The sequence below is a fragment of the Gekko japonicus genome, unplaced genomic scaffold (genome assembly GCF_001447785.1).
Source record: "Gekko japonicus isolate JY-2015 unplaced genomic scaffold, Gekko_japonicus_V1.1 scaffold755, whole genome shotgun sequence".
NCBI classification, from domain to species: Eukaryota; Metazoa; Chordata; class Lepidosauria; order Squamata; family Gekkonidae; genus Gekko; species Gekko japonicus.
The window spans coordinates 408,058-420,026 of record NW_015174865.1 but is presented as its reverse complement, the minus strand read 5'-3'; the positions used below and the strand labels follow the sequence as shown (position 1 = coordinate 420,026).

At 52.2% G+C, this 11,969-nt stretch overlaps 1 protein-coding gene across 1 annotated transcript in view; it reads left to right on the top strand.

Moving 5' to 3' along the window:
- Positions 1-11,969, top strand: part of USP21 (ubiquitin specific peptidase 21) — a 55,974-nt gene that overhangs the window by 34,314 nt on the left and 9,691 nt on the right. Inside the window, exons 8-13 of the mRNA XM_015424734.1 lie at positions 1,846-1,910; positions 3,143-3,246; positions 5,713-5,799; positions 7,558-7,636; positions 8,818-8,925; positions 11,829-11,943. Of these exons, the coding sequence (XP_015280220.1) occupies positions 1,846-1,910; positions 3,143-3,246; positions 5,713-5,799; positions 7,558-7,636; positions 8,818-8,925; positions 11,829-11,943 (558 nt within the window). The remainder of the gene's footprint in view (positions 1-1,845; positions 1,911-3,142; positions 3,247-5,712; positions 5,800-7,557; positions 7,637-8,817; positions 8,926-11,828; positions 11,944-11,969) is intronic.

Here is an 11,969-nt window from a genome sequence, read left to right as displayed (position 1 = left end):
GTGTGGCCTTATGACACACTTCCGGTGATGTCAGGGGGTGTGGCCTTATGACACACTTCCGGTGATGTCAGGGGGTGTGGCATATGCTAATCAGTTATGCTAATGAGTTCCCCTAGCTCTTTTTCTACGAAATGACCCCTGGTTAGAAGGCACAATGAAGGTGACGACAATGCCGCTTCAGTTATTTATCTCTTCTCTTTACGGCCATGCGATCAGTAATATCAGCCATGTCGGAGCAAAGCCTTTTTCAAGAGGGGTAGATAACCTTCTTCCAACAACAGTAAAATTCAGAGGTGCACTGACCAAGGTGCGATGACCATTAAGGGAACAGAGATGGAACCCAACAGCCGGAGGAGAAATCCGAATCACAACAGAACAACGATGCCCCCTCTAAGCTGTGGGATCTTGTGAGCAGAAATTCTACTTTGTGAGCTCCTGGCAATAAAGTTGTGAGCGAGCTTTGCTCTGGAGCCATCCTTCCTGAGCTCAGACGAAAATGTGTGAGTTGGAGGCTAAAAATCTGTGCGCTAGCTCACACGAACTCAGCTTAGAGGGAACATTGAACACAATGCAAATGGCTTGGTGTTCTATTGTAGCAATTTAGTATATTTAGTAATTTTCTGTTTATTTACACGTGATTGTTATGATCCTTTATTTCGATTAGACCGCACTTTCATGCACTAGTTATTATTGAATTTTTGTCTCAGGGGAGTTATTTTTGTTTTCTGCCTCTGATTCCGTATAAGGCAGCCTCATGTATTCATGATGGGTACCTGAACCAGTACATTCCACCTCTGGCTCTCCAAACCCCTTTGGGCAGAGATCTTTCTCCGGTTGGGTTTGAACCTGGGTGCACAATGCTTGTGTTTCACCACTGAGCCTTGGGACTCGCCCAGCGTATGAACCTGCTCTTCATGCTTCTTGATCCATGTGGCTCTGTTCTGTCCACCGGCACTGAAACGATTGCCGAGATCCTTTCAGCAAGGAAAGCCAGGGGTTGACCCTGGGAGGGCGGAGCCTTCCGTTTGCAAAGCAGGTGCCTCTGCCACTGAGCCAAGGGCGCTCCCGAAAGGAGATTGGTGAGCGGTGTAGCCTGTAAGTGAGCTGTGAATCAGGAAGTCTCCAGTTCAAATCTAACGTCGGCCGTGAATACGGCCAGTAGCCTCTTCCAGAGCATTGAATTTTCACGTTACCTGGGCTGACGGCAGGTGTGTTTGGCCCCTCCCACTTTTGACCTTTGTGTGGCAGCTGAAGATGGTTTGATTTAGGACCACGCTTGATTAACTTACTAGCAGTCCTAAACTGTGGTTTTTAAATGCTGGGGTTTTTTAATGGATTTTATCTGTTTTATTTTATGTACTTGGTGTAGTGGTTAACTGTGCAGACTCTAATCTGGGAGAACCGGGTTTGATTCCCCACTCCTCCACTTGCATCTGCTGGATGACCTTGGGCAAGCCGAAGTTCTGATAAGAGCTATTCTTGAAAAAGAGCAGTTTGTGTCAAGAGCTCTCTCAGCCCCACCTGCCTCACAGGGTGTCTGTTGTGGGGAGGGGAAGGGAAAGGAGATTGTAAGCCGCTCTATCCTTCAGATAGTGAAGGGCGGGGTATAAATCCAATCTCCTCCTCCTCCTCTCTTCTTTACCTGTATTGTAAGTCGCCTTGAGCTCCCTATGGGAAAGGGGCAGCCAATACATGTTTTAAATAAATAAAAGTAATAATCAGGTCAATGAACGACCCACGCGGGTATAGCTGACCATTGATATGTGGAAAACCACCACACCTGTGGGGCTGGCTCCGCCCTGCCCTGTCCCATGTCACCCCGATGTCCCTTTTTGTTTCCCCCAGTGACGATGAACAAGCCAACCAGATGTGGAAGCGCTACCTGGAGAGGGAAGACAGCAAGATAGTAGGTGAGCCGGCCGGCCTCCCGAGGAAAGCTTTTTGCAGTCTCTCGTGTGGAACCGTCCCCAGACTTCAGGCAGCCCATCTTGCTTTCCCTCCGGGGTTTGAGAGATTCCTACCCCACCTGTCAATCAAATGATCGCAGCAGTCTGCGACACATTAAAGCAGTGCAGGGAAATGGAACCCGTCTTCTCACAACGGGGCAGCAAAGGGAGGTCCTCGGGCTCGGTGTCAGTGTCCTTTGAGGTGGGGCACCGGCCAGGTCCCACAGCTTCTGGCAGGGCCCGCAGTCCCTGCCCCCCCCCTCTCCAGCCCACATTCCTTCCCGCCCACCCATCTACGCATCCTTCCCGCAGGGCTCTTTTTGTAGCAGGAACTCCTTTGCATATTAGGCCACACACCCCTAATGTAGCCAATCCTCCAAGAGCTTACAGAGCTCTTCGTACAGGAGCTACTGTAAGCTCTTGGAGGATTGGCTACATTAGGGGTGTGTCGCTTAATATGCAAATGAGTACCTGCTACACAAAGAGCCCTCAGCATCCCTCCAGGGCCCCTCCTTGTGATGCCAGCTGAACATGCTGCCCAGCATCCCCGGGGGAGGGCATGCAGGTGGGGCACCGTGGCACTAGCACTTCTGGTGGGTGCAGAGGTGACACTCCTGAGAACAAAAGAGACGCCAAAGGCCCATCCAGTCCAACACTCTGTGTCACACAGTGGCCAGAAATACCAGGTGCCATCAGGAGGTCCACCAGTGGGGCCAGGACACCAGAAGCCCTCCCACTGTTGCCCCACCCCCCCAAGCACCAAGAAGACAGAGCATCACCTGCCCCAGGCTGAGAGTTCCTATCTGTACCTCGGGGCTCATAGCCACTGACCCCACCCATCCTCACTGCACACACAGCCCCATGCTGTCGGGGAAAGAGCAGCAGGCGGGGCAGGTGGCTGCAAGGACTTGTGGGAAGGCAAAGACTGGGGGGGCATGTGGGTGGATGGATGAGCAGGAGGGGAGGCACGCACGGAGGGGCCGATGGGGGCGGGGGCCAGGGCTCTCTCAGCCCGCCAACACCTCCAGAACCAGTTCCAAGATTTGGGCCGTCTCAGTGCTCGGATGTTCTAGGTGACAATCTTGGGAGAAATAGCACTCTTACCCCACCCTGAAGTGTGTTCTCTTTAGGGCGCCAACCCCCAAACGAGGCTATGCTTGTAGGCTAACAGTGCCCCCCCCCCCTGTCTCTGCCAGATCTCTTTGTTGGCCAGCTGAAGAGCTGCCTCAAGTGTCAAGCATGCGGCTATCGGTCCACCACCTTCGAAGTCTTCTGCGACCTCTCCCTGCCCATCCCAAAGGTAGGCTGCGTGGCAGGAGTCCAGAGGTGGCTTACAAAGCCTCTCTGTTACCAGATCAGGCTGTCGGTTCTTCCAACAAAGCGGGCTGTGGCTTGGGGGGAGAGCCTCTGCCTGGCATGCAGAAGGTCCCAGGTTCAATCCCCAGCATCTCCAGTTAAAAGGACCGGGGAGTAGGTGATGGGAAAGACCTCTGCCTGTGACCCTGGAGAGCTTCTACCTGTCAGTGCAGAGGTCACGGCACGGCTCAGTGGTAGAGCATCTGGCTGGCATGCAGAAGGTCCCAGGTCCAGTCGTCAGCATCTGCAGTTGGAAGGACCAGGCAGTAGGTGCTGGGAAAGACCTCTGCCTGAGACCTCGGAGAGCACCTGTCAATGCAGAGGTCACGGCTCAGTGGTAGAGCATCTGGCTGGCATGCAGAAGGTCCCAGGTCCAGTCATCGGCATCTGCGGTTAAAAGGACCAGGCAGTAGGTGCTGGGAAAGACCTCTGCCTGAGACCCTGGAGAGCTTCTACTTGTCAGTGCAGAGGTCACGGCTCAGTGGTAGAGCATCTGGCTGGCATGCAGAAGGTCCCAGGTCCAGTCATCGGCATCTGCAGTTAAAAGGACCAGGCAGTAGATTCTGGGAAAGACCTCTGCCTGAGACCCTGGAGAGCTTCTACTTGTCAGTGCAGAGGTCACGGCTCAGTGGTAGAGCATCTGCCTGGCATGCAGAAGGTCCCAGGTTCAATCCCCAGCATCTCCAGTTAAAAGGACCAGGGAGTAGGTGCTGGGAAAGACCTCTGCCTGAGACCTCGGAGAGCACTTGTCAATGCAGAGGTCATGGCTCAGTGGTAGAGCCTCTGCCTGGCATGCAGAAGGTCCCAGGTTCAATCCCCAGCATCTCCAGTTTAAAAGAATCAGGTAGTAGGTGATGGGGGAAAACCGTCAACCTGAGACCCTGCGGAGCGGCTGCCAGTCTGAGTTGGCAATACTGACCTCTATGGACCAAGGGTCTGATTCAGCATAAGGCAGCTTCATGTGTTCTTCCGACTAAGACCGGCAGCGGGGTTTTTTTAGGTCTCGGGCAGGGGGTGTTCTCTTTCCGGCTCACTGCCCAGAGTTCCTGTCACTGGTCATCCCAGGGATGTCGTCTGGGGGCAGGCCAAGCAGGTGTGCCGCAGCTGAGTTGTGGGCCCTTGTGCCTGAAGAACACCTGCCTCTGCCTCAGGGCCAGTAAGGGAAGGCGCTGGGAGGAAAAACTCTCCGAACGTCGGATGCTGCCTTCATAAGATCATAAGCTGGATCAGACCAAAGTCTCGTCTAGGTCACTGGGGAACCGGGTGCCCTGGAAGGCCAGCAAAGCAGGGTTCAGAGACCAAAGCTTCTTCCTCCACAACGGGCAATCGGATGTTTGCTGCCTCCAGAGGTGGATTGGAGAGGGGGGAATGGCCCTGAGGAAGGACCCCACACACACACCAAGGGCAGATGGAGCGCCTGCTCAGCCAGCCCCAACCCTGATGGGTGGGGTGGGGTGAGTGTGGGTTTGCCCCCCCCCCCTCGCAGGGCCAGGCAAGCACAGGCCCGTAGCCAATGTTCCCTCTAAGCTGTGGAGTCTTGTGAGCAGAAATTCTACTTTGTGAGCGACCGCCATTAAAGTTGCGAGCAAGCAATTTGGCCACTGCGTGAATTAGTTTGCTCTGGACGCAATGTTCCCTCTAAGCTGTGGAGCCCTGTGAGCAAAAATTCTACTTTGTGAGCTAGTGGCATTAAAGTTGTGAGTGAGCCATTTGGCTACTGCATAAATTAGTCTGCTGTGGAGCCATCCTTCCTGAGCTGAAACAAAAATGTGTGAGCTGGAGGCTAAAGAATTGTGAGCTAGCTCACACTAACTCACCTTAGAGGGAACACTGCTCTGGAGCCCTCCTTCCTGAGCAAAGGCAAAAATGTGTGAGCCGGAGGCTAAAAAACTGTGAGCTAGCTCACACTAACTCAGCTTAGAGGGAACACTGCCTGTAGCCAGGATTTTGTGGCTTGCAGGGCAAATGTATCTTTCTGGTGAGGCTGAAGTTTTTCAGTGCAGAAAGAAAAGTTGCTCTGAGACTCCAAGTGAAAGGCGGGGTATAAATCCAATCTCTTCTCCTCCTCCTTCTTCTCCCAAAGCTTCATGCACCCAGAGTTCTTCAAGGCTGGTGCTTTGGCCCTTCCGCATACGAAGCGTGTCTCTTACCACCAAACTGTGGCCCTTCCCCAAAACCGCACGGTGGCTTGCGGGGTGGTGGTGGTGGTGGTGGGAGACGATAGCCGATAGCTATGGTGGGACAGAATTAGGGTGACGGCTTCACAAACGCCACCTCTCCCAAATGGCACATGTTCCCAGCTCTTTTTCTAGCATGGGGGAAGGGGTGTTGCTCTGGCGGTCGGAGTCCTTGCTGTAGCCGCCCCGGGACTCGGCTTCCCTCTCACGTGTCCCTGCTCTGGTTTTCGCAGAAAGGCTTCACTGGTGGGAAGGTCTCCCTGCTCGACTGTTTCAGCCTCTTCACCAAGGAGGAGGAGTTAGATTCGGAAAACGCACCGGTAAGCTTCTGCCGCTCGGGCCGGAGTCGTTAGCAGTAAGAAACGGGGTGAGTGCCCACATGGTATTTTTATGTTCCATGGACCTCAGATCCTCGCCATGGGATGAATGGTGAGAGTTTGTTTGGAGTTCGGCTCAATTTGTGTCATTAAGAACATAAGAAGAGCCTTTCTGGATCAGCCCAGAGGTCCATCTAGTCCAGCATCCTGCCTCACACAGTGGCCTCAACCAGTTCCTCTGACAACAGGGCAGAGAACTCAAGGCCTTCCCCTCATAAGAACGTCAGAAGAGCCCTGCTGGATCAGACCAGGGAGGGTCCCTCTAGTCCAGCATCCTGCCTCACACAGTGGCCTCAACCAGTTCCTCTGACAACAGGGCAGAGAACTCAAGGCCTTCCCCTCATAAGAACGTCAGAAGAGCCCTGCTGGATCAGACCAGGGAGGGTCCCTCTAGTCCAGCATCCTGCCTCACACAGTGGCCTCAACCAGTTCCTCTGACAACAGGGCAGAGAACTCAAGGCCTTCCCCTCATAAGAACGTCAGAAGAGCCCTGCTGGATCAGACCAGGGAGGGTCCCTCTAGTCCAGCATCCTGCCTCACACAGTGGCCTCAACCAGTTCCTCTGACAACAGGGCAGAGAACTCAAGGCCTTCCCCTCATAAGAACGTCAGAAGAGCCCTGCTGGATCAGACCAGGGAGGGTCCCTCTAGTCCAGCATCCTGCCTCACACAGTGGCCTCAACCAGTTCCTCTGACAACAGGGCAGAGAACTCAAGGCCTTCCCCTCATAAGAACGTCAGAAGAGCCCTGCTGGATCAGACCAGGGAGGGTCCCTCTAGTCCAGCATCCTGCCTCACACAGTGGCCTCAACCAGTTCCTCTGACAACAGGGCAGAGAACTCAAGGCCTTCCCCTCATAAGAACGTCAGAAGAGCCCTGCTGGATCAGACCAGGGAGGGTCCCTCTAGTCCAGCATCCTGCCTCACACAGTGGCCTCAACCAGTTCCTCTGACAACAGGGCAGAGAACTCAAGGCCTTCCCCTCATAAGGCCTTCTCTTCATGACAGCCAGCGTGTTGTAGTGGTTAAGAGTGGCAGACTCTAATCTGGAGAATTGGGGTTGTTTCCCCACTCCTCCTCCTCATGAAGCCTGCTGGGTGACCTTGGGCCAGTTGCAGTTCTCTCTGAACTGTCTCAGCCCCACCTTTTGTGGGGAGAGGAAGGGAAGGTGGTCCATCTAGTCCAGTAAACCCTCGTAAGAACGTCAGAAGGGCCCTGCTGGATCAGACCAGTGAGGGTCCATCTAGTCCAGCATCCTCTCTTACATAGTGGCCTCAACCAGTTCCTCTGGAGGGCCAGCAACAAGGCAGGGAGGCCGAGGCCTTCCCCTGATGTTGCCTCCTGTCACTGGGATTCAGAGGCTTAGTACCTCTGAATGTGGAGGTCCCCCTCAGCCACCATGGTTAGTAGCCATTGATAGACTTATCCTCCATGAATCTATCTCATCCCCTTTTAAAGCTGTGTAATCTTGTGGCCATCACTACCTCCCCTGGCAGCCAATTCCACATTGTGATCTGACTACTGAATTGTGGGCTGCTGTTGAATTATGTCACAAGATTAGGAAGAGGAATGTGGGGAGGGGGAGAAGTGAGCCAGGAGTGGTGCCGAGGGGAGGTCCCGGTGGGCAGGGCGAGGCCTGGGGGGACGCTTCTGCAAAGGCTCTGCTGCATGCTAAGCTTGACCTCTTTGCCTCCATCGGTGCAGGTGTGCGACAGATGCCGGCAGCGGACCCGAAGCACCAAGAAGCTGACCATCCAGCGCTTTCCCCGCATCCTTGTGCTACGTATCCTTTTTGCACATCCTCCGTGGCTCCGTTTGGGGCAAGAAACGGGGACGGGGGGGGGGAGGATTCTGCAGTCATTAAGTGTGACAGCCGGACGTTTGGGCACTGGTTGGGATAGTGTCGTACTGCAATCTGGAGCAGCAAAAAGCGACATTGTAATAATGGCCTACCGTGCATTTTTTTAAAAAGTTGAAAGATCGTAAATGAGAGACAAATTCTGTAGAAAAGGTCTCCCCCTAATAACCGTTTGCTGAGGAGTTGAACACTGCTTGAACCTTTCCCCACCGGCTCAGCCTTTTCCCACCCTTGTTCCGAGTAGCTCTGCTTATTCATATGATTATCTTTTCCCAATACTTGACATAGTGCAGTCTGGCTGCCATGAACCTGTAAGATTTTTTTTTTTAAAAAAAAACCCAACCCTCTCTTTATTCTCTTTCAAGAGTGACCCTTTCAGATGTGCTGAATGACAAATTGTGACATTTACGGTATCTTTATTTTTCGGATTTCTCTTCCACCGTCCCCAGACCCTGAAATGCCTCTTGCTCTAAAGGCAATTGCCAAAGCGTTTTGAAAACGTGGCCACGGATAGATTCGTTCTCCAGTCTGCATCAGCTTTCTGGGTCAGCCGAGGCTGCTGTAGGCTCGCTTGATGTAGCCCGGCCAGGGATTTTCTGGCTACGCTCCCCTCTCTGGTTGAGGCCAGTGGTGGATCCAACCAACAAGGGTGAATATGGGTGTCCTGACCCAGCAGTCAGAACTAAAAGGGTCAGGTAGGAGGTAATGCGAAAGACCTCCACCTGAGACCCTGGAGAGCCGCTGCCCAGTCTGTGTAGGCAAGACTGAAAGTGAAGGGCCCGATTCAGTATGTGTTCAAACGTAACAGCTGTCGAGAGCGTCTTTGGTGCCAGGGGCCTGACAGAGAGCTAATTCGATTAGCTGATCTGTCAGGCGATTCGCAAAGCCCCCACAAGAGCCGGGCTCATTCCACAACCGAGGGCCGTCCTCTTGTCTTCGGTCCGTCTTCTCTGTCCTTGAATTATTTAGAAGAACAAGGGCTAGCGGGCGTCTGAACAGGGATACGTAGCTGCCCCCACCGTCCAGCCGAGGCCTCCCCCGCGGGTCCCCCGCAGCAGCCTCTCCGCCCCCTCTGCCAGGTGGCTCCTTAACAGCCACCGCTCCAGATCTGAACCGCCTCTCCACCACCCGGTATTCCATCAAGAAATGTTCTGTGTACGTGGACTTCCCCCTCCAGCAGCTGAACCTGAAGGAGTTTGCCAGTGAAAAAGCTGGTGAGTGGAGCGTGGGTGGGCGTGCCACGTCTGGGGTGACCCCCGCCACACTGGGCAGGAGGGGTGGGGCACCTGAAGCCGCTGAGCTGCCCCGTGCCCTTCTGCGTGCCAGGCTCCAAGCCTACCTTGGGCGGAGGGTCTCGGGTGGCGGGAGCGGAGGCACTTCCTCTGTGCTCTTCCTTGGAGGGGGTCCCAGGCACAGGCCCCTGTAGCCTGGATCTTTTTGTTCAAGGGCATTTAAATGTTTACGGTTAATTAGATTAATCTGAATGCCTGTCTTAAAAGGGGGAGGCTCCCAGCCTATTTCTAGCCCTCCCATTCAAGGGACAGGGCGGTGAGCGTGTCAACAACACATTTATTCACAGCAAAAAGCCGGCACTCTAATACAGCAAACTAACCAGAGCCAGTTTAGTGTAGTGGTTAAGTGCATGGACTCTAATCTGGGAGAACCGGGTTTGATTCCCCACTCCTCCACTTGCACCTGCTGATGTGACCTTGGGTCAGTCACAAGCTCTGGCACAGCTGCCCTTGAAAAAGAGCCGTTTGTGTCAGAGTTCTCTCAGCCCCACCCACCTCACAGGGTGTCTGTTGTGGGGAGGGGGAGGGAAAGGAGCTTGTAAGCCGCTCTGAGACTCCAAGTGAAGGGCGGGGCATAAATCCAATCTCTTCTTCTTCTTCTTCTAACTCAAACTAAATCCATACAACCACGAGCATAAATGAAATATATAAAATGAATATCAAATAGAGCATGCCCGTAAAACCTGTTAAGTCCTGTAACAAATTGCATCTATTCGTCTTTCACTAGGAGCTTTCTAGTCCTTACAGCTAACCAGCCAAATGTGGCAAATTTAGCTGTAACCAGTGTTCCCTCTAAGCTGAGTTAGTGTGAGCTAGCTCACACTTTTTTAGCTTCCGGCTCACATATTTTTGTCTTAGCACAGGAAGGAGGGCTCCAAAGCAAACTAACTGATGCAGTAGCCAAGTCACCTGCTCACAACTTTAATGCAGGCAACTCACAAAGTAGAATTTTTGCTCACAAGACTCCACAGCTTAGAGGGAACGTTGGCTGTAACCTTGGGGCACCTACTTTCTGGGAGGTTCTTCAGCAATTGCTCCATTTTGACTCGTTGAGGACAGAGTAGTTGTAGAGAGTGGGAGAATATCACGAAAGTGGCGGTATGCCCTGCTGTCATATATAACATGCATTAAGGGTTCAATTCTGTCATTGCAGCAGCGACATATACGATCAGCAAGGGTTTTTTTAATTAAACCTCCCCTCTGTAACCGCTGAAGGGAGGGCACCCCACCTCATGAGGGTAAACGCTCTCCTTAACTCATGATTTTCTAGATAAAAAAGATAGGGCATAGGCACTACCTTATAAAGTAAAGGTAAAGGTTCCCTTGCTCGAAAGCCAGTTGAGTCCAACTCTAGGGTTGCGGTGCTCATCTCCGTTTCCAAGCCAAAGAGCCAGCGCTGTCTGAAGACGTTTCCGTGGTCATGTGGCCGGCATGACTAAACACCAAGGCGCACGGAACGCTGTTACCTTCCCACCGAAGTGGTACCTATTTATCTACTTGCAAGTTCTTGCTTTCAAACTGCTAGGTTGGCAGGAGCTGGAGCCAGAGACGGGAGCTCACTCCATCATGCAGCACCTGGGCCTCGAACTGCTGAACTACTGACCTTCCACAGCCTGCAGTTGCGCATGACTTGAGCCACTGCAGCTCATAAGCACTACCTTATACAATGGTTCTAAAAGGGCTCGCAGCAAGTGTGTCAGTTCCGGGGGGGGGGGGAATGCTCAGAGGGCTTCTAAATGCCTTTTGAGAGTTCCCTTCCACAAGGCAAGAAAGCTTAGAAGGGCACTCAAGAGTAGCACCTTGAATACCCCTCCAGCAATCCCCCCTCCTGCTAGCCCCTGTCCTGCTGTAGACCACCCAGGTCGTGGGGAGTCTTTCAAAAGCATTCCCATGAGCCTCTGGGAAACATGCAAAAATAAGATTTCTGGCATGGCTAATTTTTATAAACTATAAAGAATTGATATAATATGTATTCTTTTGTGTAATGACCATAATAATGAGCAATAAAACAAAAGTAGTCCAAATGTATACAGTATGAAAAGTGAATTCACAAAATCTGATGCACCACAAAGTTCATACAATAACAAGAGATAATATAAGTAAACAGTACAGGAATTCTCTTTTCTTAGCTCAGTTCATTTCTACAGTCCTTAGACCAGTCATACAAAGAGAGGTACACCTTTACAGTATTCCAAGCTCTCTTTTCTATATGTCCTGCTAATGCAAAAGGAATAATCCAAAAGTATTCCAGAAGTTGCTACTTGTGAGAGAAGCAATCCACAATCCTGTCCTTACAGGAAAAGCGATTCCTTTTGCAGTAGCAGGGCAGACAGAAAAGAGAACCCCTGCACTGTTTACTTCCAGTTATATTGTCTCTTGTTATTGTATGAACTCTGTGGTGCATCAGATTTTGTGAATTCATATTGCATACGTTTTGACTACTTTTGTTTATTGTTCATTATTATGATTATATTACACAAAATAATATATAAATTCTTTATAGTTTATCAAAATTGTTCCTTTTCCTTTTTGGATTTTGTACACGGTGTTTTCCTTTGTTTGAATTGTTCCACCGTGGTCCCTGTTTTTGTCTTGATGGCTATTTGCGAGGCAGGGCTTTTAATGAAGGAGACGGGGGCCCAAAATGCCCCACTGCAGCTACAGCCCTGCCCACATCCGTCACTGCGCCCCTGTTGGAGCAGCCCAAGCTTGGTTTTCTTTGGCCGCGACCCAGCCCTGCTGCCGCACTGTCCTCGGCCTGCCGAGACAGGGGTGGTCTGAACTTGGCGTCTTCTTTAAATTCCTTCTCTCCGCCTCTGTCGCAGGCACCCCCGTGTACAACCTCTACGCCCTCTGCAATCACTCCGGCAGCGTACACTACGGCCATTACACAGCCTTCTGCAAGGACCAGTCTGGCTGGCGGGTTTACAACGATTCCAGGTGAGCAAGGAATGCGGAGGCGGGGG